The sequence below is a fragment of the Ursus maritimus genome, unplaced genomic scaffold, assembly GCF_017311325.1.
Source record: "Ursus maritimus isolate PB19 unplaced genomic scaffold, ASM1731132v1 scaffold_9, whole genome shotgun sequence".
Lineage (NCBI taxonomy): Eukaryota > Metazoa > Chordata > Mammalia > Carnivora > Ursidae > Ursus > Ursus maritimus.
This window is the reverse complement of record NW_024427107.1, coordinates 37378898-37406043: the sequence shown is the minus strand read 5'-3', so window position 1 is coordinate 37406043 and position 27146 is coordinate 37378898. Positions and strand designations below refer to the sequence as shown.

The 27146-nt window shown below is 40.4% G+C and overlaps 1 protein-coding gene across 1 annotated transcript in view; it reads left to right on the top strand.

The window, feature by feature from the left end:
• The first annotated feature begins 302 nt into the window (after positions 1-302).
• The window catches only part of PIP4P2 (phosphatidylinositol-4,5-bisphosphate 4-phosphatase 2), a 51802-nt gene continuing 24958 nt past the window's right edge, over positions 303-27146 (top strand). Inside the window, exons 1-3 of the mRNA XM_008689181.2 lie at positions 303-616; positions 22497-22645; positions 26699-26805. Coding sequence (XP_008687403.2) covers positions 511-616; positions 22497-22645; positions 26699-26805 — 362 coding nt within the window. The 5' untranslated portion in view covers positions 303-510. The remainder of the gene's footprint in view (positions 617-22496; positions 22646-26698; positions 26806-27146) is intronic.

Sequence of the window (27146 nt, the reverse complement as noted above, 5' to 3'; positions counted from 1 at the left end):
AACTTGAGATCTGTGTTTGCTGTAGTTTTTCTGTAATCAAGTCACAGGCCTTTTCTCTTACCCCCTTTCAGGTTGCTCTTTACGGTTCTTCCCCTTTTTCTCCTTAGTTAAGGAGATATAAAGTACAAAGAGAGGGAGAGTTGCAACCACTTCCTCTCGCCTCCTCCGCCCCTCTTTCGGTTACTCCGTACCTTCCCTTCCCCGCCTTTCCCGGGCAGCCCTACTGTGTTCCCCGGCTCCTCCTCCTCCCCTGCTCCCATCCTCCCCTCTCCGGGCTCCTTCTTTCTTTCTCCCCTCCCCTCCCCCAGACAGGCTTCCCAGCGCGCTTCCCTTCCCCCGCCTCCCGATCCCGCACCCTCCCCTCCCCCAGCCTCCTGCCTTGTGACACATCCCGGGTCCTCCCGGAGGCGGCAGCAGCGGCAGCGGCGGCGGCAGCACTAGCCACCACCTCCGCGGGAGCCGCAGCCCCCGGCTCAGCCTCCCCCCGGCCCCGCCGCTGCTGCAGCAGTCATGGCTGCGGATGGGGTGGACGAACGCTCGCCTCTGCTGTCAGCATCCCACTCGGGAAATGTCACCCCCACGGCCCCGCCGTACTTACAGGAGAGCAGCCCCAGAGGTAAGGCCAGCATGGACCTTTCTACTTCGTAAGGAAAAGCCTAGAATGCTAAAGACCCGGGAGCTCTGGCTCCGAGGTGGAGGAGAGCCTCTCACTTGGGCTGCAAGAGAGGGATGCTGACTGCGCCTTCCCCAGCCACAGCCTGCTTGCCGGAGAGCTTCCCCGCAGGGCTTTTGGTGGGGTAGGGTGGGGTGTGAGCGTGAGTGTGTGCGTGTGCGTGTATTTCACCCCTTCTCACCCTCTGGGGTGTGTGTGTCTGTGTGTATTTCACCACTTCTTACCCAGGGATACAGGATGTGACATGAATTTCCCAGGTTGGGCTTTACCGTTTTGGAGCAGCCCCTAAGTGCAGCTGGAGGAGGTGCAAATCTTTCACAATCATTCATAAATCCTTTCAGGTTGCCGAGAAACCCCTAGTACTGCTCACCTTGGGATCTGTCCTTGAAAGGGCTTAGCTGGAAAAATATGCATATATCCCCCCACCAGTGCTCTCTGTTCAATCAGGGAATTGTCTTACCAAAAGGAATAGAATTAATCAATATTCCTAATATGTCTGAAATTCCTGCCCTCCCTTATTACTCCCCTTTCTAAGGAGTATGTGTTAGCTTTAGTGGTGAATGAAGAAGAACAGAAAGGAGGATGTAATATTTTTGATGCATATCTGGGTGAGATTGAAAGGAACTTACTTCTAAAAGTAACCCAAGTTAATCCTGCATGTATTTCTATTTATTCAAGATGGAATCAAAAAAGACTTGATAGCCGTGGGATCTGAAGAAGTGTGTGCGTGTAGGGGGGTTGTTTAGCAAACTATTCAAAGATTTATCTTTGTTCGAAGCCTTTTAGTGGCTTTCTATAGTAGAAAGAAGGCGGAGTCAGGATTTATAGAAAAGGGATAGCAAGACTTGAACAAACCACTTAGAGTTATGGAAAGAATGGTCAAATATGGCACTTGCAAATGTAGCCTAAGTGCATCTCTCTCCCTTTTTGGCTGAATATGAGAGGAGCTTAAAAACCCAAGGAGACAGGTGCTAATACTTTTGAAAATATAGGCAGATCATGTTTCTTGTGACACAACTTTTTCTAAGTTCAAGTCTGGAATTGGAGCAGTTGTAGAGCAGGTTGAACTTGTTTAGTACTTAAAATTTCCACTTCATGCATTACAACTTGAAAAGGAACAATTTAGGTCTTAACCAACACCTAACAAGAAGCAGGACAAAGGAAAAAGATGTTTAGCTGTGAATCATTCAGTGTGATCAATGAGTTGAGAAATAAGGTGCAAAATGGAACAGAGACTCATGTACCGAAAAACCCACAAGTCATGTTTGTATTAAGCTTGTGTCAGCGGACATCAGTTGGGGGAAATTTCCTTTAATGTACAAATTTGATATTAATATTTTACTGTTATTTAAATTGGATGGTCTAGAGTATGTTTACTTATAAACGAATGTTTCAGCTTCATCAAATCACCCTTTAAGGCAAAATATTTGCAATTTATTAAAAGACAAAGTTTGGATTTATGCAACTGTCCTATAACAGATTTTCATGCCCTCTATCCTATATCTTTGTTTTTGTATTTTTAGTCATAGTGGCTAAATTATTCCACAAAAATATTCACGCTCATGGACCTGCTCAATAAGGTACAAATTGCAGCTCAGCCACTGAGAAAAAGAAGTTTCATTCCAGGTAGCTAAATAACTGAAGAAATTCAATGTATTAAAAAACAAAATTCAACTGAGTACATTTTAAAGATCTTATGGGCTTTATTTAATGATTCGTGACTCTATAGCATCCCATCTGGCAGAGAGAAAGAGCTTCAAAAAGGTGTACTAAATGAAAGACTTCCATAGGCAGAAGGGAGTGGGGAAAAGGAAATTATACTAGCAAAAAGTGGATTGGTTGTGGCAAGATCATTTTCCTCTAAGGGATGGCAGTGGTCTATCAGGCAGATGACCTCACTAGTGCTAATAAGGTAGTTTCTGCCTGACTTTAAGATTCCATTTCTGGAAGAAGCCAAAAGTGTAATTAAGTCTCTGTTTGGTGATGGGGAGCTTAGCATAAGTGCCTCCATTTTGAGCCTGTTATCTTGTTTTTAACAAATGATTTAGCAAAAAGCCTTTTCTGCCTTATGGTAGAATATGGTTGGGTTTTTTGTTTTTGTTTTTTTAAACTGGTGAATAAGACAGGTTAGATAATTAGAAACACTAATTTCATGTAGCATAATACCTAGGAAGCAAGAAGGATAAGTGAGAAGCAAAGACATTTGGTGTATTGGCATTTTTGTCAGAGTATCTTTTCTTAGATAACAAGCATCTTCATAAAGATTTTGAGTAATGTATAAGATCTGATTCTAGGAGACCAATGTTATTTACTCATTCGTTGATTCATTGGGCAGCATGATGTGCCAGAGATTGCTCTAGGTCAACAAAACTGACCAAACCCATCCCTTACTGGAGCCCATGTTGAAGGGAGGAAAAAGGAATAAAGAAACACGGGCCTGAATTACTACTGTAGGAAGCACTCTGTCGCTAGACCAGATGTTTTCAGTAGTTGACAAGAATTAGAGTTGAAGGTTGGGATTCAAAAGACCAGAATAGAATGTACTTTTTGATAATGAACTTTGGTTTATAATATCATTCATAATTGCCCAGACTTTTTTTTTTAAGTAGTTAAGAGCCATAACTAGTGAATATTTTCTCCAATCAAATACTTTATTTGTGTCACCATCTAAGAACAGGAATGCTAGCTCTTACTCCGGGATGAAATATTCCATTAAGTGGAAAGTTGGTGAAGTATTTATTTATAGGCAGGTTGTTGAAAATGCAGTGGGAAGCAGTATTTTGCATTTGGTTTTAGCACATTGAGAATCTTGTGTGGTCTGTATAATTGTCCACCTGGGTTTCTAAGTGGAGTGCTGCTCGTGGTCTTTACTGTCGATATTGGATTCCTGCATAGAGTAGGAGATCACCTTTCCTGTGATTAAAATGCTCTGTTTGGTACATGTGTCAGCTTTTGTTAAGGTGTGGAAATGAAAATCAAAGAGTTTTAGGCTCATTTGATAAAAAGATTAGAAAAAATACCACACAACTTACACAATTTGGCTATATTTAATTGATTTCTTTATTATCTGCTAATTTTATAGGTAGGATATGGCAAAAGAATATGACCTTTACATTTATGAGACTTCCTCTGTGAAAACAGTTTATATTTGAGGTTGTCTAATTATGTATTTACTACAGGAATGTGATTATCTACTTCACTATAATTTTAAAGGAATTGTTATACAGAGACAGTTTCATTTACCTAGTTTATTTCTGTCATTCATTCAGCAAATAAATATTTGAGTACTAGCCAAGCTCTGTGTGGTAGGATGGGAAAAACGGATATGAACCCTCTTCTAGTCTAATGGGGGATATTGAGACATAAATTACATAATCATTTGAATAAATGCAAAGTGCAGTGGGGATGAGGACAGGCCAGGAATGTATCCAGTGCCATGAAAATATATAATATAAAGATTTAACCTGGTTAGGGAAGACAGGAAAAGCTTTCCTGAGCCTTCATTGAGGTTTTTAAAATTGAACTTGGCAAAGGGAGTACTGGAAGAACATTCCAGACTAAAAAAACAGTATGTACAAAAGCCTTTAGGAGGATAGAGTATGGTAAGTACGAGGAACTGAAACAAGGCCAGTGTGGCTAAAGTGAAAGCACCAATAGGGAATATATTGCAAAATGGGATTGGAGAAGTGGGTGGTTGATGGTCTCCAGAGATCCACCCCTGCCTCCAAAGAGCCATACTTTTTGATATTCAAATCCTTGGATGGGTCCCCTCCTTGAATCTGGAATGACCCTGTGATTCAATTTTGACTTACAGAATAAAGTAAAAGAGAGCTGAATGACTTTGGAGACTAGGTCATAAGAGGTCTTGCAGCTTTCGCCTTGTCTCTTATAAAGTGCACCTTGAAGAAAATAACTTGTCTTGTAAGAATTTGAATGCACTGAGACTACCTTGCTTTGAGGAATCCCTAAGTAGACATGTGGGGAGACCACATGGAGAGAGGGATGCATGACCAGCTCTCAGACGTGGGAGTGAAGAAGACATCTTGGATGCCCAGCCCAGTTGGGCCTTCAGATGATTCCAACCCAAGCCAAATTCTTATTGTACCTGCATGATTGATTCTAGATGATTACCATTCAGCTTAGGCAGAACAATCCACAGAATCATGAAAGGTAGTCTTAAACTCTTGTTTTAAGTCACTAAGTTTTGGGGTGGTTTGTTCTGCAGCAACAGATGACCAGAACAGTAAGTATTGCTCAGTCCATGCAGGGTGTTATCGGTCACATTGAGAAATTTTGCCTTCAGTAAAGGGATGATCTGGTTAGATCTTTATTATTATTATATTTTCATTATTTAAATTGAAATATAGTTGACACACAATGTTAATTCATTTTAGGTGAAGAACACAGTGATTAGTATTTATGATATGGTATCTCACCACACATGTGGCTACCATCTGTCACCATACAACACTATTACAGTACCATTGATTATATTCCCTGTGCTGTACCTCTTATCCATGTGACTTATTAATTCCATAATTGGAAGCCTGTATCTCCCACTCCCCTTTCTCCATTTTGCCTACCCTCCTACCGCCTCACCCTCTGGCCACCATCAGTTTGTTCTCTGTATTTATGGGTCTGTTTCTGCTATTTGTTTTGTTTTTTTTTAGATTCCATATATAAGTGAGGTCATATGGTATTTGTTTTTGTCTTATTTCACTTAGCATAATACCCTCTTGGTCCATCCATATTGTCAAAAATGGCAACATCTTGTTCTTTTTTTATGGCTGAATAATATTTGAGTGTGTGTGTGTGTGTGTGTGTGTGTGTATACATACCACATCTTCTTTATCCATTCCTGTATTGATGGACACTTAGGTTGTTTCCATATCTTAACTATTGTAAATAATGCTGCAGTAAACATAGGGGTGCATCTATCTTTTTTGAATTAGTGTTTTCATTTTCTTTTGGTAAATACCCAGGAGTGGATGGAATTACTGGATCGTGTACTATTTCTATTTTTAATTTTTTGAGAAACCATACTGTTTTCCACAGTGGTTGTACCAACTTACATTCCCACCAACAATGCACAAGGGTTCCTTTTTCTTTACATCCTTAGTAACAATTCTTGTTTCTTGTGTTTTTGATACTAGCCTTCCTTACTAGTGTAAGGTGATAGCTCAGTGTGGTTTTGATTTGCATTTCCCTGATGACTAGTAATGTTCAGCATCTTTTCATGTGTCTGTTGGCCAGCTGTATGTCTTCTTTAGAAAAATGGCTATTTTTAAAAAAGATTTTATTTATTTGACAGAGAGAGACAGCAAGCACAAACAGGGGGAGCTGCAGAGGGAGAGGGAGAAGCAGACTCCCCACTGAGTAGGGAGCCTGATGCAGGGCTTGATCCCAGTGAGCCAAAGGCAGAGGCTTAACCAACTGAGCCTCCCAGGTGCCCCAGAGTAATGTCAATTTTTATTATTTTTACATCACTCTATTTCTGGATTAGAGAGTGGATGAGAGGGGAGCAAGGGTCGATGAGGGTAGATGACTCGAGTGGCTACTGTGTGATTCAGGCAGATCTGAAAAACCGTGGTGATAGCGTGGACCCAGGTGGTGGTGGAGGTGGAGAGACAGATGATGTAAAGGAAGTAGAGATGGCTTGATGGTAGATGGACTGTGAGAGTGAGAGGGAAGTGGCCAGGATATCTCCCAGAGTTCTGGTGTCCACAGCCTGATGGTGTGGTTGCCCACACTGACACAGAGAACACCAGAAGAGCATCAGGTTTGGGGAAATGCAGATCATGAGCTTAGTTTTAGATATGATACATTTAAGATGTTTGCAAATATCCAAGAAGAGACGGCAGATAGTTGCATCCACAGATTGAGACCAGAAAAATGAGGCCTGGGCTGAAAAATATAAAATTGTGTTATTTGCATATTGGTAACAGCTAAATATATGGATGTTGGTTCAGAGCTTCCCAAGGCCCCACCGGTGTGCCACGCAATGTGCTGAGATAGAACGTATAGGGGTTAAGATACTGGTTCTCCTCAATTCTTAGAACGGCAGAAGCCTCTAGGCCACAGGCCTCCAGCTCTGCATAGCTGTAAACATATTGTCACTTTCTGTGTACTGAAATGTAAAAAAGTTTGGGAAGCTATGTATGAGACTACTGAGGGAGAATAAATAAAATGAAAAGAGAGCCTAGGACAAAGCTCTGAGAAACTCCCACATTCAATGACTAGTTAGAGAAAGAAGAAGACTGATAAGTAGCTCCCAGGCAAGTTGGAGGAATACCAAAAGACTAATATCACAGAGTCAAGGAGAAGAGAACACTTCAAGAAAGGAGTGGTCAAACATGTCAAAAGCTGCAAAAAAGAGTGAATAGATAAGGACTCAAAAATGTCTTTTGAATTAGTGACCTCAGTGAGAGTTGTTTCTGTGTTTATATTCAAATCCTTTGTAAAGAATTGAAGAATTATTCATTTCCATCTAATGTAATAGTCTCATATAGATATATTTTAATTGTAAAATCACTTCAAAGCCACTTCACTTCCAGGAAGAGGCTAATATTCCTTTATTTTGAAACACTTAGGTTTCCTATGAAACATAATTAGAAAGGCCTTGTCCTTTTCTTTTCACCTTTATTTCACTTTTTAAAAATGAATAAATTTGAAATTGCTTGAGAAAATGTTTTCGGTGGCTAGAAAATAAATTGGCTTCTGGTTTAAGAGATAAATTATTTACTACGTACTCCTGTATTTCTCACTTAGCAACTGTATAGTAAATAAGGTATATTGTTAGTGATCCTCTTCTGTCCTCTACCTGAAGAAATCTAAAGTTAGAAATGGTGCCTTAGTTTAAAGTGGGGCAAAGTCTCATTTCACTTCGAACTATGTTCTGTACTCGACTAGAGTTTTATTGAGTGTCTTAGTTCAGGCTACTATCACAGAATACCATACATGGCGGGGCTTAAACACCAAACAGTTATTTCTCACAGTTCTGGAGGCTGAGAGGTCCAAGATCAAAGTGCCAACAGATTTGGTGTCTGGTGAGAGCTGGCTTCCAGGTTGCACAGTGCTGACTTCTTGTATCCTCCTCACATGGTAGAGAGAGAGCATGAGAGCTCTCTCTCTCTCTCATTCCTTTCCTAATAGCACTAAACTCATGCATGAGAGCTCCACTCTCATGACCCAATTACCTCCCAAAGGCCCCACCTCCTACTACCATTACTTTGGGGTTTAGAGGTTCAACCTGAATTTTGAGGGGACATAAAGGTTCAATCCGTTGCACTGAGTTAGAGTTCTTGAATATATTTGGGCAGTCTGTTAAATTTCTGAACCTCCTTGCATCCTTGCAGAGTATAGGGTTGGCTGTGGACTGGCAGGAAAAGAGGATGCAGACCCAGGGACCTACACCACATGCACAACCCACTGTAAGATTAGATTTTCATTTTATTTGCCAAGGATCGTGAAACCCGCTGAAGCCAGGTTGTCACAACGATTGGAAAGAGATGCAGCCTATTTGAGAGCAGCTACCCGCCACTCAATGAAGGCCTCAGTGGGGGTGTGCACCAGCTGTGATACTGAGCCAGGAGGGTCTTGCTGAAGCTTGATTTTGTGACATGCTGAAGCTGAGTTAGGAGAATTTTTTGAAATCGGTTCTTGAATCAAAGTCTGCTTCACTGAGGCCACATCGTTAAGGAAAAATAGAGCCCAAACATTGGTGAAGGGTGTATGCTTCCAGTTTCCCAGTATTGTGGCAAGCCCATTTCCTATTCTAATCCTTTCCTATTATTTGGCAGGCATCAGTCTCCGTGATTTTTTTATTCTATTTTATAATGCCCACATTTCCTCCTGGCTCTATCCAGCATCTTTAATACATTAATCAAGACCTGTTTCATGCAGACATCCTTTCAAATATTTGAGTGCCCATTATACTGTTCCAGATTCCTGGGAGCTTACATTCCAGTTAGAGATACATCCAGTGAGCGCTATAATTTCCAAGAGCGAAGAAAATAAAGCAGGGCATGAGGCTGGAGAGTGACTGGCTGTGTGGGGAGTGTTTCACATTGCTTTGGGAAAGAGACTTCAGAGAGGACAATTGCTCAGAGACCTGAAAAATTAGTTGGCATGAACCATTGGAAGACAGAGGAGGAGTGTGCCAGGCCACTGGAACAGCAAGTATAAAACATGACGCTGTTTCAGAACATGGAGGGCAGTGGGCCAGAGTGTGGTGACTTAGGGGCTAAGTGTGGGGGACTGGACTAGGGAAGACAAAGGAGATTTTGTGGGTCACTGTCAGAGATGTGGCTGTGTTCTGAGGATAAAGGGAAGCCATGGAGTGTTTGGAGCAAAGGAGAGACATGAAATAGTTTTTTAAGAAAATCATCCTGGGGGCACCTGGGTCGCTGAGTCAGTTAAGTGTCTGACTCTTGATTTCCGCTCAAGACATGATCTCAGGGTTGTGAGATGAAGCCCCGCATCCACCTCCACGCTGGGCGTGGAATCTGTTCACAATTCCCTCTCCCACTCCCTCTGCCCACCCCCCCTTAAAAAAGAAGGAAAGTCATCCTGGTTGGTATGTGGAGAATGGATTCTTGGGGGGGAAGTTAAGAAGAGACTAAGAAGACATGAGACTAATCAGGAGGCTGTTAATGAGGCATAGTCAAGAGGTGATGGTGGTCTGACCCAGGGTGGAGGTGATGGAAACGGTGGGATGTGGCTGGATTCAGGACACAGTTAAGCATAGAGCAGCGGGACTTGCTGATGGAGTAAAGATGGATGGAAAGAAATCACAAATCTCCAGGACTGACCCAAGCAACTAGGAAAAACTGTGCTTTTTTCTAAGATAGACAGACAGGAGCAGGAGTCAGGTATGTGGGGTGGGGGGAAGAAGAACAGTGGAAATCAACATTCTGTTTTAGACACATTGAGTTTGAAGTACCGTTAGTCCTCACTTCGTTGGAGGTGTCAGGTAGGCAGTTGGATGCATAAGTCTGGAGTGTGAGAGACATTAGGGCTGGAGGGTAAATTTTATTCAGTAATTATTTATCATCCATGTGATAACACTTCACTGTGGTGAGAGGTGATGTTCTCGAGTCCCCATTTATTTCCAAGGACTCTGCATGTTGTTTTCCGGAATGTCAAACTTTTAGTGTAGAGCATTCTGTTAGAGTCTTGAAGATTGCCAGATGGATACAGATGTTAGCCAGATGAATACAGATGTTAGAGAGGCAAGTTAGCCAGATGGATGTTCATGACTGTCTTTGAGGGCAATAAGCAACTATCCGGGAAGTGATCCAAATGGGTCAAAGCAGACAACACTGGTTACAGCTTTGAGCTCAGCGCTTTTGTGTTTTACTTTTGTAAGGCTGAAGAGATGCTGCATACTCTGGGAATGACATCCCTTTAATAGCTCTTGAGAGGGAATACATTCTACCTGCTGTTTTCTGTTCTTTTGAGAGAACTTCTCTACTTTTTTGGGGGGGGCGGGGAGATACACTGGAGTTTGTGTTGCTTTGGCACTTTTCTAGATTCTTTCCTTTCCCTGATTGCTGTTGTAAAGCGAATTTCTCTTTCTCTGTAAGAATAAAACAAAAAAGGTGCAAAAGAAATGGAAAGCATGGCTCCTCTTCCTAGCCTTCAGGTAAGTTTGTCAAGCTTTGTATAACTAAATCCCTTTATAGTCTCAGAGATGATCTTGCCACCAGGTATGGTTTAGCCTGTGGGACCTGACACTTGAGTTCTCTCTGCCAGTGATCAGCTGTTGACCTTGGAATAGTTTCTTTACGTCTCTGCGCCTCAGTTTCCTACCTGAGAAGGAGTGATTTAGTATGTTCCTTTTTGCTTTTATATTCTAGGACACAGTTGTTCTTGGTAAGGAATCTGGGTACACCGAGGAGAATCTATCTATAACTGTATAGGTGGTTATCGTCTTACCTCACTCTTTCACTTCAATTCTTATTCCCTTATCCTTTGAATATTGGAAAGATAGTTTATTGAACTTTAAAGAATATTACATGGCTCTTTTAAGCATTGGAAGCCCAACGAGCATGCAGTATTTTATTCTGTAGAATGTATTTGTATTGGCACATGACTGGTTAGAGCATTCTAGCAAAGCATGTATTTCTAAAGGTTATGGCAAAATCTTTCTTCCTTCCATACTTTGTCAAGTTGAGATATTTAAGCTTGGTAGACTCATAATAGAGATTTAAAAACCGTGTACAAGAAAGCCTCTAATTGTTCAACATTTGACCATGTGATGTCTACAGAGGGAGAATTTAGGGGAAGGTATGTGACAAGATGAAATTTTATAGTTTCAGAGATTAAATGCTACGATTTCACAATCCAGAGGAGAAGCAACACATGGAGATGGTAGTGAGTAGATTTAAAGTGAGAAGACTTTCACAAACACCTGAGTCATTATTAATCTTAGGCCATAGGATGTTTCCCAAAAAAAAACACACTGATTTCTACTGAGCTGAATGGAGTCTACCAATTAATACAAAAATATTTCAAAAATTTATAGGAAAATGATTTTTCATATTTACAGAATTCAGGGATCCTGTTCCGGTGATTCTCTATATAGAATACTTTGCCGTGCTCAAAAAAGAGTATTTGCATTCATTGCCAGCCCTAAATGAAGACATAGGTTATTAATAAACTAGCAAACATACCCGAATACAAGATGACCTAAGTGCCATGTTTTAGAGCACGCCCCACCTCTCTACGGGTCCTTGTACTTGCACCTTGCATTTCTGTGTGTTTGATTTGGTCTGTTACTCCAGCCTGTCAAGGTCTTAATGGGAGGGATCTGGTCCTGAAATGGAAAACACATCGCTGGGTGTACATGCTTTTCCTTAAGACCATACTCATTGCCTCATACTGGTATCACTGATTAGCCACTTCTAGTCTTTTCTAGGTAAGGATATCCTGTTTACTTCCTATGAGTAAATGAGTAGGAAAGGGATTTTGGAATCTAAAACATTCAAGTTCTACCCATTCCTCAAAGCCATTTTCTTTCATGTAATCCTTTCTAATCTCTATTACAGAAAGATCTATGTTCCCAAAGCAATATCTCTCAACATTTCCATTGTGTATCTTTTGTTTTTGAGAGAGAGAGCGTGAAAAGGGAGTGAGGGGCAGAGGGGAGGGAGAGAGAGAATCCCAAGCAGGCTCCATGTTCAGCGTGGAGCCCCACACAGGGCTTGATCCAACAACCCCCACATCATGACCTGAGTAGAAATCAAGAGTTGGATGCTTAACCCACTGAGTCACTGAAGTGCCCCTCCATTCTATATCTTAATATTTATTTGTGTATGTGAGCCTGTCAAGGGAGACAAGGAAGGAGATAGGGTTCTTGCATCTTTCATCTCTGAGTCCTTTTCATCACCCCTTGCAAATGATCTTATACATCTAGGCACTCAACAAATGTCGAATGAATGAATGATAGACTGAGAAAGCAAGAAAGGATGGCATGATGGGGATTTTTGAAGTCACTCAGGGAGTGAAGGTTTTGCAGCTTGAGTAACAGGAGAGCAAAAGGCAAAGTGACCCAGCAGAGCAGATAGCCAGATCTCCTTCCACATTAGAAATGCCCGCATGGCAAAGGAGGGAGCTCCAGGGCCATACCCTCTGCTGGTTATAATGAGGAACTTACTCTCCTGGATTAACTTCTGGACTTCTTTAGCAATCTCTATATTTTGAAATGAAATTAAACTCATGAAGTAAAAATATCTAAGCACTAGAATTTAAGGGACTTTGGGCTCCTGGGTGGCTCAGTCGGTTAAGTGTCTGCCTTCAGCTCAGGTCATGATCCCAGGGTCCTGAGATCATCAAGCCCCATGTCCAGCACTCTGCTCAGTGGGGAGCCTGCTTCTCCCTCTCCCTCCCTGTTCCCTCTGCTTGTGCTCTCTCTTTGTCAGACAAATAAAATCTTTAAAAAAAAAAAAAATTTAAGGGACTATTCATGAAATATCTTTATACACTTACTGTATGCTTAAAAAAATAAATATTGGTTTTTTAGAAGTGCATTTCACTCCATTTTTGTGTCTGATTTTGCTTAGATTTAAGGTGAATACGTGCCAAATTCCAAAATTACTGTTGACTTCATCTAGAATCTTTTAATCCCTAGGTCATTTTTTAAATGGGTGAAATACTTTAAGATAGAAAAAGATTGAGTATAATATTGTCATTCATATATCTTACCATCTAATTATGTTGGACCTTGGGTTTTTCTTTTTCTTTAAGATTTTATTTATTTATTTGACAGAGAGAGCACGCACACGAGCAAGCACAAGCAGGGGGAACAGCAGGCTGAGGGAGAGGGGGAAGCAGTGGGACTTTATCCTAGGACCCTGGGATCATGACCTGAGCCAAAGGCAGACACTCAACCAACTGAGCCACCCAGGTGCCCGGGTTTGGTCTGGTTTGGTTTGGGTGTTGTTGTTGTTATTGTTGTTGTTGTTGTTGAAGTAATCTCTAGGGACGCCTCGGTGGCTCAGTTGGTTAAGCATCTGCCCTTGGCTCTGGTCATGATCCCAGAGTCCTGGGATCCCGCATTGGGCTCCTTGCTGCTTAGCGGGGAGGCTACTTCTCCCTCTGCCTGCCACTCCCTGTGCTTGTGCTCGTACTCACTCTCTCTGACAAATAAATAAAATCTTTTGTAAAAAATTAAAAAAAAAAATCTCTATGCCCAAAGTGGCGTTTGAACTCACAACCCCGAGATCAAGAGTCACATGCTCTGCCAACTGAACCAGCCCCGTGCCCTGATTGTGTTGGACCTTAACATTCTGCCATGCTGTTTCATATATTGAAGCAAATAAAGTCACAAATCCGGTTGAACTTTTTTCCCTTCCCCGTGTACTGAGGTCATTTTCCCTCCTCATATTCTCTCTTATCTAAAATGTCTTGTAACAGATTTGGGGCTCAATTATATTTGAGTATATTTTATAACTAATTTATGAATACTTTTAACCTGTAAGTTATCATTTAGTGTGTATACTTTGTATGTAAAGGAGGGTCTTTTTTTCTTTTAGAAATGCGCAGTCTTTAGAAATGTAGATACGTAGTGAAAATGAGGTGTCTAGGAAGACTGACAGAATAGGAATTCTTTACCTCCTTAGGCTATAGGAGGAGTTTCTTAATTTCTAGGCAAGTTTTTTGCCCTGGGAACAACAATTTGATTTTCTGTACCGAAAGTAAGTGTCTTTCTGTTTTTCTTGAAACACAGGCTTTCTTGGAAGCAATATTGCAAATAACAAATTATGAATGCTGCCATGCATGTAAACAATATGATTTCACATAAATCATGTCAGAAAAAAATTGCGTCTTTTGAAATAGAAATAAACACAGTAGTTGATAAAGTGAAAGAAGAATACATGACGGGGTACCTGGGTGGCTCAGTGTGGTTAAGCATCTGCCTTCAGCTTAGGTCATGATCTCTGTCCTGGGATCGACCTACCCCCCCCACCCCCAACCAGGCTCCGTGCTCAGTGGGGAGCTTGCTTCTCCCCTGCTGCTCCCCCTGCTTGTGCTCTCTCTCTGTCAAATAAATAAATAAATAAAAGAATACATAACTTATTCACTGTCAATACTTGAAGAAAGCACTATTGACACAGATGAAATGCATTATTAGAATGAGGCAGAAATATTGCCTTATAAGAAACAGATCAGAGCAGAAGCTTTTGTCATCCAGGAACTGGTCATTGGCAGGTCCCTGGGCATTTCTTGGCAGCACCTCCAGTTATGTGGCAGTGTTTTGATTCGGCCCAAATGCCTGAGACCACAAAGGGAGGGAAGGACAACAGACTAATAGCTCAGAGTGGAATTCAGTCTTCCTCATCACCTGCTAGATAAGAACGCCTGGTTTGCTGTTGCCTTGGGGGTCTGCCACGGGCACACACGAGCTCTTACAAGCAATATTGGAGGCATTCGGATGTAGCTCGATACTGGTTCCAAGCTGATATTACAACCACAATAAGGTGTGGCTGTTTTTCCAGAGCTGCTGTTTGGAGAAAGGAGTTAAAGGTAACGATTTAGAGAAAGTTTGCAGTGCTGGAGGAAAGCTAAACTGTGCTAGAATGACTCTACCACCAGCCTCCTCTCCCCTTGCCATCACCCTGCACCCCAACACACACTCGGCCCGATCAGATTTAGACGCCCTCTTCTGTGCTCGCAAAGCCCCTGTGCATGTGCTTATCAGAGCACTTACCACCCCCAGCTGTCCTTGCGCTTTTACTGTCTTTCCCCATGTTAAGAACATGAGCTCTTGAAGCCCTGGGGCCTGTCTCACTGCCCACGGTGTTCCTGATGTACGTCTACACTGCGCCTGCTACGCAGTAGATGCCCGTGACCCACCGACTGCGCACTAACTCCTGGGAACCCACCACGGTGTGCCTGGCTGGCGGCTGCTTTCCTCCTGAATATAGCTGAAGGCCTCTGGACTTTGGCATCAGAGCTTACAGCGGGGCTTTGTATCACACCTCCTCAGTTACGAAGCTAGGATTGCCCGGGAGTGGGAGTCCAAGGTAGAAAATAAGCAAATCAGTGTAGTCGGGTGTGGGCGTGCGCGGTTCATCTGATAAATTCACTCCAGCGTTCTAACTCCCTAAGCCTTTGGTTCTTCTTCTGCACAATGCTAGGAATGTTCTGCCATTACAGCTCCATTGAATATAGGGCCAAGTCTCACCAACAGACAAGGAAACTGACAGAGAACTACTTCCAGCTTTAAAACAAACATCGAGTCCAGAGCTTCTGGCAAGCGCACCCATATGATTAAATTTGGCTCAACTCCTTTGTTCCATCCTCTTTGGTTTAAAACTCTTAGGATCTACCCCCACGCACATTCCCCAGGTTTCTGACAATATATATTTTCAAAACCTTGCAATTCTCTTGATGTATAAGCTGCTGCATTCTGCTTGTCCTGTGGAACGTGTTGAGATCTGAGCTTGGTTCTGTGTTTTGAGCCAACCAGCGGTGAGGATGTGTCTCAAGGAGAATGGCTGTCCACTAGTGAGACAACTGCAGCATTCCTGTGAGGGAAGGCTCATCTCTTCAATCACTAGGAAAGAAGCTGATTTCTACTCACAAGGGAGGCTCAGAGTGACTTGGGGCTTCTCACCTCTGTTTGTCTACAACCAAATGCCCCTTTTCCATGTTTCAGGGATCCATTCTTTCACAGTCAATGTTCTAACCTTCACATGAGAACTTGGTAAGGCTGTGTGGATTTACCTGACGTTACAATTTTGCAATCTACAAAATTAAATTTGTGTTTGATTTACAGCAGTATAAGCCCTGTGACAACTGGATGTAAGGGATACTTTTAGGGCTGCAGTACAAATTCTCTGGTTCTCTGACCATGACTTGAGCTGAGAATTTGAAGACCAGAGCTTCTCATTTTCTTTCCATAAATGTTCCAGTGTATTCATGGGAATCGACCCATATCACAGTCTATATAGTAATGATTACTGCCGTGATGGTCTAGTGAAGGAGCCACGAACATCACAGGCATCTGCAGGGGGTAATCTGATTCATCAGGATGTCACGGCAAGCCATCAATGTCTACCATACTGTGTCCCACTGGTAAAGGAGCTCAGCAGTGCATTTGAGCCCAAGGCATGACCAAACCATTTCTCCAATCCCATTTTTTTAAAAAAAGAACTATTTATTTATTTGAGAGAGAGAGAGGGAGAGTAGGGGGAGGGTCAGAGGAATAGGGAGAGAGAGAATCTCAAACAGACTCCCCAGTGAGCATGGAGCTGATGCAGGGCTTGATTCCATGACCCTGAGATCGGACCTGAGGCAAAATCAAGTCAGATGCCCAACTGAGCCCCCCCCTTCAATCCCATTTTTGAGGGTCAATTTCCTGAGGTTATTCTTGGCATGATCATACTTTGTAAGACCTGAAGATAGAAACCACGCAACAGAATATAATAGAAATGTTAATTAGGTATGAAGTTGTTAACTAGGTAACTAAAAGGTAAAACTACTACCCTGAGGTATCAAGTAGGTATCAAATGCAGGAAGCAGCTACCATGAGGTCTAGGGCTGAGAGAACAGAGAGAAGTGATTGGACTCATTAAGATGTAATTATTTAGAGGTGCGGTTCTGCAGAACTGAGACAGGACTTCTAAGAGGCACCGGCCAGTTGGTGCTGATGTCCCTGAGTTCTGGAGAAAGACTGTCCACCTGGGGAGAGGGCTGTAAGTCCCTTCTCCTCCCCCAACCTTGCAGGCTGCCTTTATCACCTCCTGTTCACAGAATGTAGCCTGCAGCCAGCTGGCAAAGCTACAGTGTGGTCTGCAGGGTTTCAGCTCCAGCATGACAAAGCAGACAAGGGTAGATTTGCAGCTAAGGGTCAGTAACGTCCTAAGTAGCATATTTACCCTTCCATGCTGACTTCAGCCAGATGGAACCTTCTGAGGGTTTCATGGTTCTAGAAGAACCCAAGAGTCTCCCAGAATAGTTTTCTTTGGTTTCACAGATGGGAGGGACAGAAGGTGGTCTTTCCCTTCTCAATGCATAAGTGGACTGGAGAGGTTTTACCCTGGAAGTAGATAACCCATACCAGGCAGCCTCACTCTGTCCCTAATCCATATTCTCCACAAAGATCCCAAGGAGGAAAAAAAGCCAGCCAGGGCTTTCCTCACAGGCTGGCCCTTTATACTTTGCTTGCTCATCCTGTAATCAGAGTGTCCTAAAATATCTCATTTTAATTGGAGGTCATTTTTCAATTTGATACCACATCTTTGTCAAGGGCCTGAAGGGGTGAATATAAAGAGTGCATCAGTGAAGTAAGTGAATGAAACAGAAAGATGTAGCCATTGAAGGGGCTTATAAAGGAATAACTGAGCTGAGAAAGGTCAGAGCAATCCAGCAAAAACAATTCCAACCTTTCAAATGCTGGAGGATATATCTGGTAAAAAAAAAAAAAAAAAAAGAAGAAGAAGAAGAAGAAGTCCGGATTAATACACTAGGATGAATTAGCAAGACAAAGGGCTGTTTGGCATAAAATAGATAAATTAGGTCTGTGTTTATGATGGGAAAATGTAATTTGATCACCTGTGGGTTTACAGAATAATAATGGTTCCTTTGGAGTGTTTCAGGAAGACCATTATGTATGCCTTGTGATCCGTATTCTTTCATATTGTCTCTTACGAGTCTCGGTTTTTCTACAAGGTTTTTATTATTATGAATGGATTCTTTTTTTATGCTCTGTCCTATTTTTTATTTTCCCTGTCTTCCTTCTCCTCTTCCCTTTTAGCTCAGATCTGATTCTTGTCTAAGTGTTTCTACAGAATTCTCACTAGTCCTTATGTTTTTGCCTGTATTAAATTATTCACCAAGAGAGACACTGTTACTGTGGAGAAACCTCTGGGAGTGCAGTCGGCTCTTGACTTTGCCGAAGGCTGTATATAGATCTGTTCAAAAGTTTGAACCTTCAGAGCCGAGATGCCCTTCAACAGATGACTGGATGAAGAAGCTGTGGTCCATATATACAATGGAATATTACTCAGCTATCAGAAAGAACGAGTTCTCAACATTTGCTACAACATGGACAGCACTGGAGGAGATAATGCTAAGTGAAATAAGTCAAGCAGAGAAAGACAACTATCATATGATTTCTCTCATCTATGGAACATAAGAACTAGGATGATCAGTAGGGGAAGAAAGGGATAAAGAAAGGGGGGGTAATCAGAAGGGGGAATGAAACATGAGAGACTATGGACTATGAGAAACAAACTGAGGACTTCAGAGGGGAGGGGGGCGGGGGAATGGGATAGACCGGTGATGGGTAGTAAAGAGGGCACGTATTGCATGGTGCACTGGGTGTTATACAGAACTAATGAATCATTGAGCCTTACATTGGAAACCGGGGATGTACTGTATGGTGACTAACATAATATAATAAAAAATCATTAAAAAAAAAAAAAAAGTTTGAACCTTCAAGGCTTCAGTTTTCTCTTCCATAAGCTGAAGAAATTAGACTATGTAATTCCTAATATTGCTGTAATTTCTAACATGGTAGGTATAATTCTGGAACTTTGAAGGAGTTTTTCAGGATTGGGGACTATTGCTCTAACAAATACTGCTCACGTGGAGGAAAAAAAAGATCTTTCACTTACGCAAACCCCATAGAGAAAATGACCATGTTTAAATAGTAAGACTCTTCCAAAATGAGACTTTTTGTGGCTCTCAGTATCAAGTGATGCTGAGTTCTGAGATGACTTTATCCAGGGCAGAAATTTGAAACAGGTGTGGTAGTTGTGATCTGTTGACTTTTAAAGTGAAAAGAGAGAGAATGAACAATCTAAATTGCCAATTATTACAGGTTTACTAACTGGAATATATCTCTGAAATTAAAAGTCCCTCACAAAAGGAGATGGAGTTATAGGTGAAGATTTTTTCTTGGGTTAAAGTATAAGACATATCTCTATATCAGCTTAGGGCTGAAGTAATGGACAGAAAATTGAGGCAATAGGCCTGGAAGCACTGTTTAGTGGAGCAATTAGGCTGCAGCATCTGTCATTCTATTGATCTCTTGGACTGATTCCATTTATCTGGTGGGCAGGCTAGTGTCTCCTGACTGCCTCACCTCTGGCAGTGCATGATTTGGAGGGCATTCTTCTATGTAGTAGGGACCCCTTTTTCAGTGAGGCTTACTCGAATGCTAGGACCCAAGCTCCTCTTCAATGAGAGCAGCAGTAATACACTTAGTGTTATTTTCCCAAGAGAAATAGATATGTCTGATAAATTTCAGTGATTCCCCATCCATCCATCCATCCATCCATCCATCCATCCATCATTGATTGATTCAATGAATAGTCACTGAACATCTACCATAAACCAGGCACTATGACAAGTGCTGGTGAGTCAGTCCTGAACAAGCCAGACACGACTCTGTTCTCATGGAATTTACAGCCTCTCCCATCATAAATTTCTGATCCTCACTTGTTCTTCTTTTCTTCCTCCTCCTCCTCCTCTTTTCAAGCCTCCAAAAGATTCAAGCATATTTTTGTCATAATCGAAAGCTTTTTTTTTGACAGGTTAAAAATTATGTGGTACAAATCTTAGAGAAAAAATTCGCAGGGTTTGTTGGCTGTGATGCACTTTAAATGCGTTTTTAATCCCCCATTGGGATTTTTAGATTCCTTTGAGCAAAGCTTTTTCCTGTTGGAGTAGATGGGCTTTACTGGCTGCTGTGTGGCCTCCCCCCCATCCTCAATGCACTTGTTTTCTTTGTGAAATTCTCTGTCTTTAAATTTCTTTTCTGTCATATTATATAAGATGGAGACCGGGAATTATGGGAGAACTACTTCATGTTACTTCATAACTCAAGGAAAAGGCAAGAGAGGAAACTACTTTTATTAATAATGCTAATAATTGTTAAAGCAATATTTATTATTAAACACTAGGCAGTGTGTCTAGAAGTTCTAGTGAGGTATGTATTTGTTTTCCCAGAACAATATCTTCTTTATGGAGATCTGATAAAATAATCTGCAAATTGCCAGGGCTCCGATGTACTGTTGACTCATTGTTCCTTTAACCTGTTTTTCCTTCTTGATTAATACAGTACAAGTCACTCTAGATCAACCTCAAATTCTTTCAAGGACTTAAAGCTATTTTTATAATTTAAGACTTCTTTTTTTTTTTTTAAAGATTTTATTTATTTATTTGACAGAGAGAGAGACAGCCAGCGAGAAAAGGAACACAGGCAGGGGGAGTGGGAGAGGAAGAAGCAGGCTCCCAGCGGAGAAGCCCGATGTAGGGCTTGATCCCAGAACACCGGGATCACGCCCTGAGCTGAAGGCAGACACTTAACGACTGTGCCACCCAGGCGCCCCTATAATTGAAGACTTCTATAGCTTCTTTTCAAGTTCAGTATTTGGCAGTGTTCTGGTCGAAGCCTCCCAGAAATGTATGTGTATTGTCGTTTCAAAGTGGCCTCTTTCACAGCCTGACTGCTATGGAAATTCAGCTTATTATGAACCATTTATTATTATTTTTTTAAAGATTTATTTATTTTAGAGAGAGAGCATGTGTGTGCAAGTGGAGGGAGTGGCAGAGGGAGAGCATCCCAAGCAGACACCGGCCCCTGCTGGGCATGATGCCCAACTGGGGGCTCAATCCCACAACCCTGAGATCATGACCTGAGCTGAAACCAAGAGTTGGAGCTTCAACCGACTGAGCCACCCAGGTGCCCCTTATTATGAATCATTGAAATGAATAACACTTATTGCCAATCCTTTGCTAGTCTAAAAAAAATCTATGTGATAAACCTCAAGGATGCCAGGTGGTAATATGCAGATTTTAAACATACCGTGGTGTGCTATGCTTTAAAAAATACAACAGAGTTCAGAATCTAATTCAGTGGATAGAAAATCTCTATTTCAAAAATAACTCTTTTCATGATTAGCTATTGTGATTGTGTTTTAGAGTATCACGGAAGCCCGTTGAAATACCAGTTCTCTTTAGTGGGGCTTCAATCATGAATCATATGTGGAGGTGTGGCCCTTACTCGAGTCAATACCTTTCCTGCAAAGGGCCTCCTGTGCCTGTTATTGAGGTAGCTACAGAATGGGTCAGACAGTCCCCTTTAGAAATCCCATTCCAGAGTAGTACATTTAGATTCTTTTTCTCAGACTTCCACGACAAATATATACTTCTGGTGGATAAGCATGATTCTGAAACTGGGCTTCCACCCTTTACCCAATCCGGCAAACTTAGGACTCAAAAAACTCTGTGTGTGTGTGTGTCTGTGTGTTTGTATTCTGGGAATTTTGTTTTCTTTTTTAAGGTTTATTTATTTATCTGAGAGAGAGAGAGAGTGAGTGAGCATGGAGTGGGGAGGGGCAGAGGGAGAGGGACAGGGAGAGAGAATCCCAAGCAGACTCCCAGCTGAGCACAGATCCTGACACACACAGGGCTCAGTCCCAGGACTCTGAGATCACGACTCAAGCCGAAACCAAGAGTCAGACGCCCAACTGGCTGAGCCATTCAGGCGCCCCTATTCTGGCAATTTCCAAACACACACGAAAATAGTAAGAACAAAATGACTTTCTATGTCATCATATTTCTTCATTATCAACATTTTGCTAATCTTGTTTCATCTATTAAACCATTTTTGTCTTAGAATATTTAAACTAAATCCCAGACATCATATTTTTTACCCATAAATACTTAAGTGCATTTCCTGGATTTTTAATGTTAAAGTTAAAAATTTGAGATAAAAAAATGTTAAGTTTATTTTTGTTTTGTGTCTGAAATTAGCATTGTTCCATTCCAATTAGCTCTGTTCCATGTTGATACATTTAGTTTTCCTACGTTCACTTTTGTCTCTCCTGAACTGTCACCAAAACTGTTTTGTTGTTGTTATGGCCAGCAGTTATATACTCGTCCCTTTATAAACACAGCATGGCAGCTGCATGATTTATGGGTATGTGTACGTAATTTAAAAACTTTGCTCTCACGGACTATTTCTCTTTCTTGGTAATCAGATCATTAGTGTCAGATTCTTTAGGCATGAATCATCACGATCCCCTTACAAGCTCCACGAGTTCATGCAGGAAGAGTGGGTATGTCGCATATAGGTTAGTAAAAGGAAACCGGATCATTTGGGTAGACCGAGGCAAACATGATTTAGATGTTATCAGAGTAAGAAATATTCTACTTCACAATGTAGTCCCATGTGTGTTTGTGCTCTGAAACTAGGATAAGTTGGCTAGCTTTAAAAACATAAATACAACAATGAGGTCATTTGGATAGTTTCTGCTTTACTTCTCTTCTCTGTGATACCACTGATCACAATGACTGATATCCTTTACAGCGGAACTCCCACCTCCGTATACAGCCATTGCCAGTCCCGATGCCAGTGGGATTCCAGTAATAAACTGCCGCGTGTGCCAATCTCTCATCAACTTGGATGGCAAGCTTCACCAGCATGTGGTTAAGTGCACGGTTTGCAATGAAGCTACGGTAAGTGGGGATTTCCATTAATAAAGCATAAATTGTTATCTGCCATCTTGTCTCTAAAGGAAATACTCCAGTAATGTTACTTAAAGGTAATTGTGGGCTGGATATAGATATGGCCATATTTTCTCATCCTTTCTTTCTTCTCTCTAGTTCTGTTTTATCATACAAAGATGTCTCCAGGTGTTTAAAGTTAATTCCATCATGAAAATTTCATGGTGAATCTAAGTATAATGCCATTTGGCTCTTTACTTTCTAACATGAGACTGACCCTAGTCAGGTATTTATAATTACCCTCAGTGTCTCTCCACATCACAGCTATATCCATTTTGATTTTCACAAAAATGAAGATATACCAAATTGCACTTCGAATGTGGACTTTGTACTTACTCTGTCAAAAATTATTTGAACTTGCTTTACATCTGTAGGATGTCTGTATGGTTTTTCTGGACTCAAGATTATGCGTTTATTATTGATAGCGGTGCCAAAGTCTTTAAAAAGCTTGGTATTTTATTCTATTTGCTTGATAGTAATTTAGAGAAATATTCAAAAAATTTGAAGGGCACATTTTTTTTAACGGAACCTTGAGAAGAACAACTACATTTTAAGTTAAATTTTTACAATTTCAAGTAATGAACTGGTGAAGTGTTTACTAGTTAGATTAAATATATTTCTACTTTTGTGTTTAGCTTTATTTTAAAAATTTCAGTCTCAAAATCTGCAGTTAAATATTAGTTGTTGGTATTTGTATATTTTTCCTTTTTAGAAAAGTCTTTAAAAAAGTCAGAGATTATTGTGTCTCTGGGAACCATGAAACATGTATACTGGGCTTTATATGTTTCACAGAAAAGTCATAAAATAAAACCTTAAGAAATGAAGCAATATATTTCATTGTAAATATATATTTTTTTATGAGGGACATCATTTGGAGATGAACTTTACTGTGTAAATAGAGGCGATACTTATAAAGCCAGCTATTTTCTTTTTAGGTTGAACACTCACTAGCAAACTTGGCATTAACCTCTGTAGTGCTCATTTTAGAGTTAGCAACCAAATAAGAGTTGTCAGACATAGATGGCAATTAAAAAAAACAAACAACAAAAAAACAAAAACCCAAGACCTGAAAGATTTCTTTGGATTTGATGTTACTGTTGATTTTTTCTCCTTATTCCACCATCCCTACAAACTTTTGTTTAATGAGTAGAAAAAAACTTTTAAAGCTTTGTATTTACCCTTGGAAGTAAACAGAGCAGGCTATGGATTTAGCTAACAGCCTCAATCTGGCTACTCAGAAATGATGAGTTCATTATTCCAGAACAATAGGATTTGGGTACAAATAAACTACTTCTGGACATAAAATTGTGCTGACATTTTTATATCATTATAACTCCTGTTAAGTAAGGAAATGTAAGTATTTCTCAATATTCTAGAGAAAATGAATAGTATCTAATTAGATTGCCTTGTGTGGGATCAGTTATATTACAGGGCAGGAGAAGAGGAGGGAAATGTGTGTGAGGAGTGCCTTAACAGATGCCTTGCCAATGTTTGCAATATAATTTGATCTTAAATTTATGAGTGAAGAGGTGTTAAGCAACTAGCAGCTTCTCTGGAGAAATTATGGGTTGGAGAAAACAGATAAATGGACCAGGGTCCAACAGAGCAGCTCCCTTCTGTTCACTATCACCGTCCCCTGCTCAGTTTCACTGTGCTTCATTCTCCTCATGTCACCTAAAACAGGGGATCAGTGTGTCTATTCTCCTGGGCAGCCACCTCTGATAGGAACCTGATATTTCTGAGGAGATTAAAAAAACGAAACATAAAGCCAAAAAACAAGGCTAATGAAAGTCCTTCTTATTTCAGTAGATAGAATTGGGAAAGAAAGGAGAGAAGTTGGGGGAGAGAAAAGACGGACAAATTTTAGCAAGGCTTAGAGAATATAGAATTTAAGGTTAAGGGAGAAGCAATTTCTAGGGCAAGTTAATGGAAAAGTTGAGAAGTCCTGGAGGGAGAGTAGAGCTAATTGGCTGCGTGATTATGAGTCTGAGATCTGGAGGCTGATGGGCTGGGGTTTGAATCCTTGCTCTGCCACTTGGAGCTGTCTATCCTTGAGACGTACCTTCTCCACACTGCGTTTCCTCATGTAGAGTGATATCAGAATAATATCTACCTAATAGAGTTGCCCTTGGGATTACAGGGGTAAGGTGCCCAGCCCAGCACCAGGCACATACAAGTTCATTTTACTAAGTAAGAATATTAAAATTTATGCATAAGGACAATACCATCCCCCCCCAATTTCCTGCAGATTAGATATCACAAGGTATGGGCGGGCACTAAAGACCACTTCTTCTAGTTTAGTCACCTTATTTTGTAAATGAGGGAACTGAAGTCTAGAAGTAAGGTGGGAATAAAATATAAAAAAGCTTGTCATTTGCCAAGTACACATTTACTTAATGGGAAAATTTGGATATACAGGAATTAACCCGATTTCTGGTTTTGTTGAAATTTTAGATTGGATGGGAATACATTTTGGTTGTTTATAAATTTTAGATAATCAGATTTTATCTGTTATATAGTTTAATAAATTGTTGATGACTTATTGCTAACTTTTATATATTTATAACAAGATTGTTTACTTATATTTTTAAATCTTTTTTTTTGAAATATGTTACAGAATCACAGAAGAGTTGATAATCAGATTTTATCTGTTATATAGTTTAATAAATTGTTGATGACTTATTGCTAACTTTTATATATTTATAACAAGATTGTTTACTTATATTTTTAAATCTTTTTTTTGAAATGTGTTACAGAATCACAGAAGAGTTACAAAAATAATAGTACATATTATGTACAGAGAATTCCCACAGACCCTGTACTCACATTCCCCAAATGCATTAATAGTTTGTCACATTAGCTTTCTCTCTCTAAAGAAATAAATAATCTTTTTAAAAAAATTTTTAAATTTATTTTTATTTTTTTAAAGAACCTTTTAAGGCAATTGCAGACATGGGGCTCTTCTACCCCTAAACATTTTAGTGTGAATTTCCTTAAAAAAACTAACAGGACATTCACTTATGTAATTATAGTACAATGATCAAATACAGGAAATTAACATTAATACAATGACTATTATCCTATCTTTGGACCTAATTCGTATTTGCTCAATGATTCCATTAAAAACAACGACAACAGTATGGTCCAGGAGTGAATCCAGAATTCCATGCTGTATTTGGATATCATGTCTCTTTAATCTCCCTTAATCTCTAATGTAGTCTTTCTTTGTCTTTGATTGCCTTGAGATTTTCAAAGAGTACAGGCAAGGTGTTTTGTAGAATGTTCCTCAGTTTGGGTTTGTCTGATATTCCCTAATGATTGATTCAAGCTATACGTTTTTGGCAGGTATGCCCAGGAGTGATGATCTCGTCCTCATTGCTTCATAGAGTTATTTACTCTAACAAGCCTAAGTCCTTTATTTAAAGGAGTTTTCTTGGTGTTTATTCTTGCTTTTAAATTTACTGTAAAGTCTAAAAAAATGGTAGCATTAAGAGTTTTTGCAAGTTGTTTGTTTTTTAAGTTAAAAGCTGTAATAAAATTAATCACTTCTCATATTCTAGGCAGTAAAGTCCGCATTTGTTATATACTCCTCTTTGCCCACTATTCCTAATGAGGTTGCTCTTCCCAAACAGGTGCAAGAACCTGTAGTGAATGTTTGCACCTGGCAGGACAGATGGTTGACTTTGTCTGGTCTTAAAACTTCAAAGGGAAAACAATTCTTATTGTGAACTTAAATTTTCTTCTCATATTAAAGGGGCACTGCAAACTAATTTTGAAATATACCCTTCACAATTACATCTCAGCAGCCCCCAAATTTCATAGAGTGCTTGCCAACATTTGAACTATTTTAAAACCATTTATGATGCACTTTTCCTTAACCTGTACTCTGGTAGCACCATGGGGGTCTAAATTTTTAAGGAATCATTTCCTTTTTATATACAAACAAACTTTGGCAATCTGTCCTTTGGTTAATGTGCTGTGTTTGCATTTCCTTCCCTTATCTAGCCAATCAAAAACCCCCCAACAGGGAAGAAATATGTTAGATGCCCTTGTAATTGTCTCCTCATTTGTAAGGACACATCTCGGCGAATAGGATGTCCGAGACCTAACTGGTAAGAGATAAAGATTCATTTATTCGTTCATTCATTTGTTCATCCTACAAATACTTATTAAAGGCTTATTATGTGCCAGGCTTTGCTCTAGTCTTTGTCCTCAAAGTGAACACAGGACCTAGATTATTATTGTTTCTTTGTTAAAAGGAATGATGTGATTAGTTTGAAATTAATGATCACAAGTATTTATAAGATAATATTCTTCAGTGAGCAAGGAAAGTTCTCTTGATGTTATATAAGTACTTAATGCACTCTAATAAATTAGTGACTCCTTAAACTTATTTAAAAGTAACCACTTATCCCCATTGTTATGTGTATAGTGAGGTTATTAAGAATGCTTG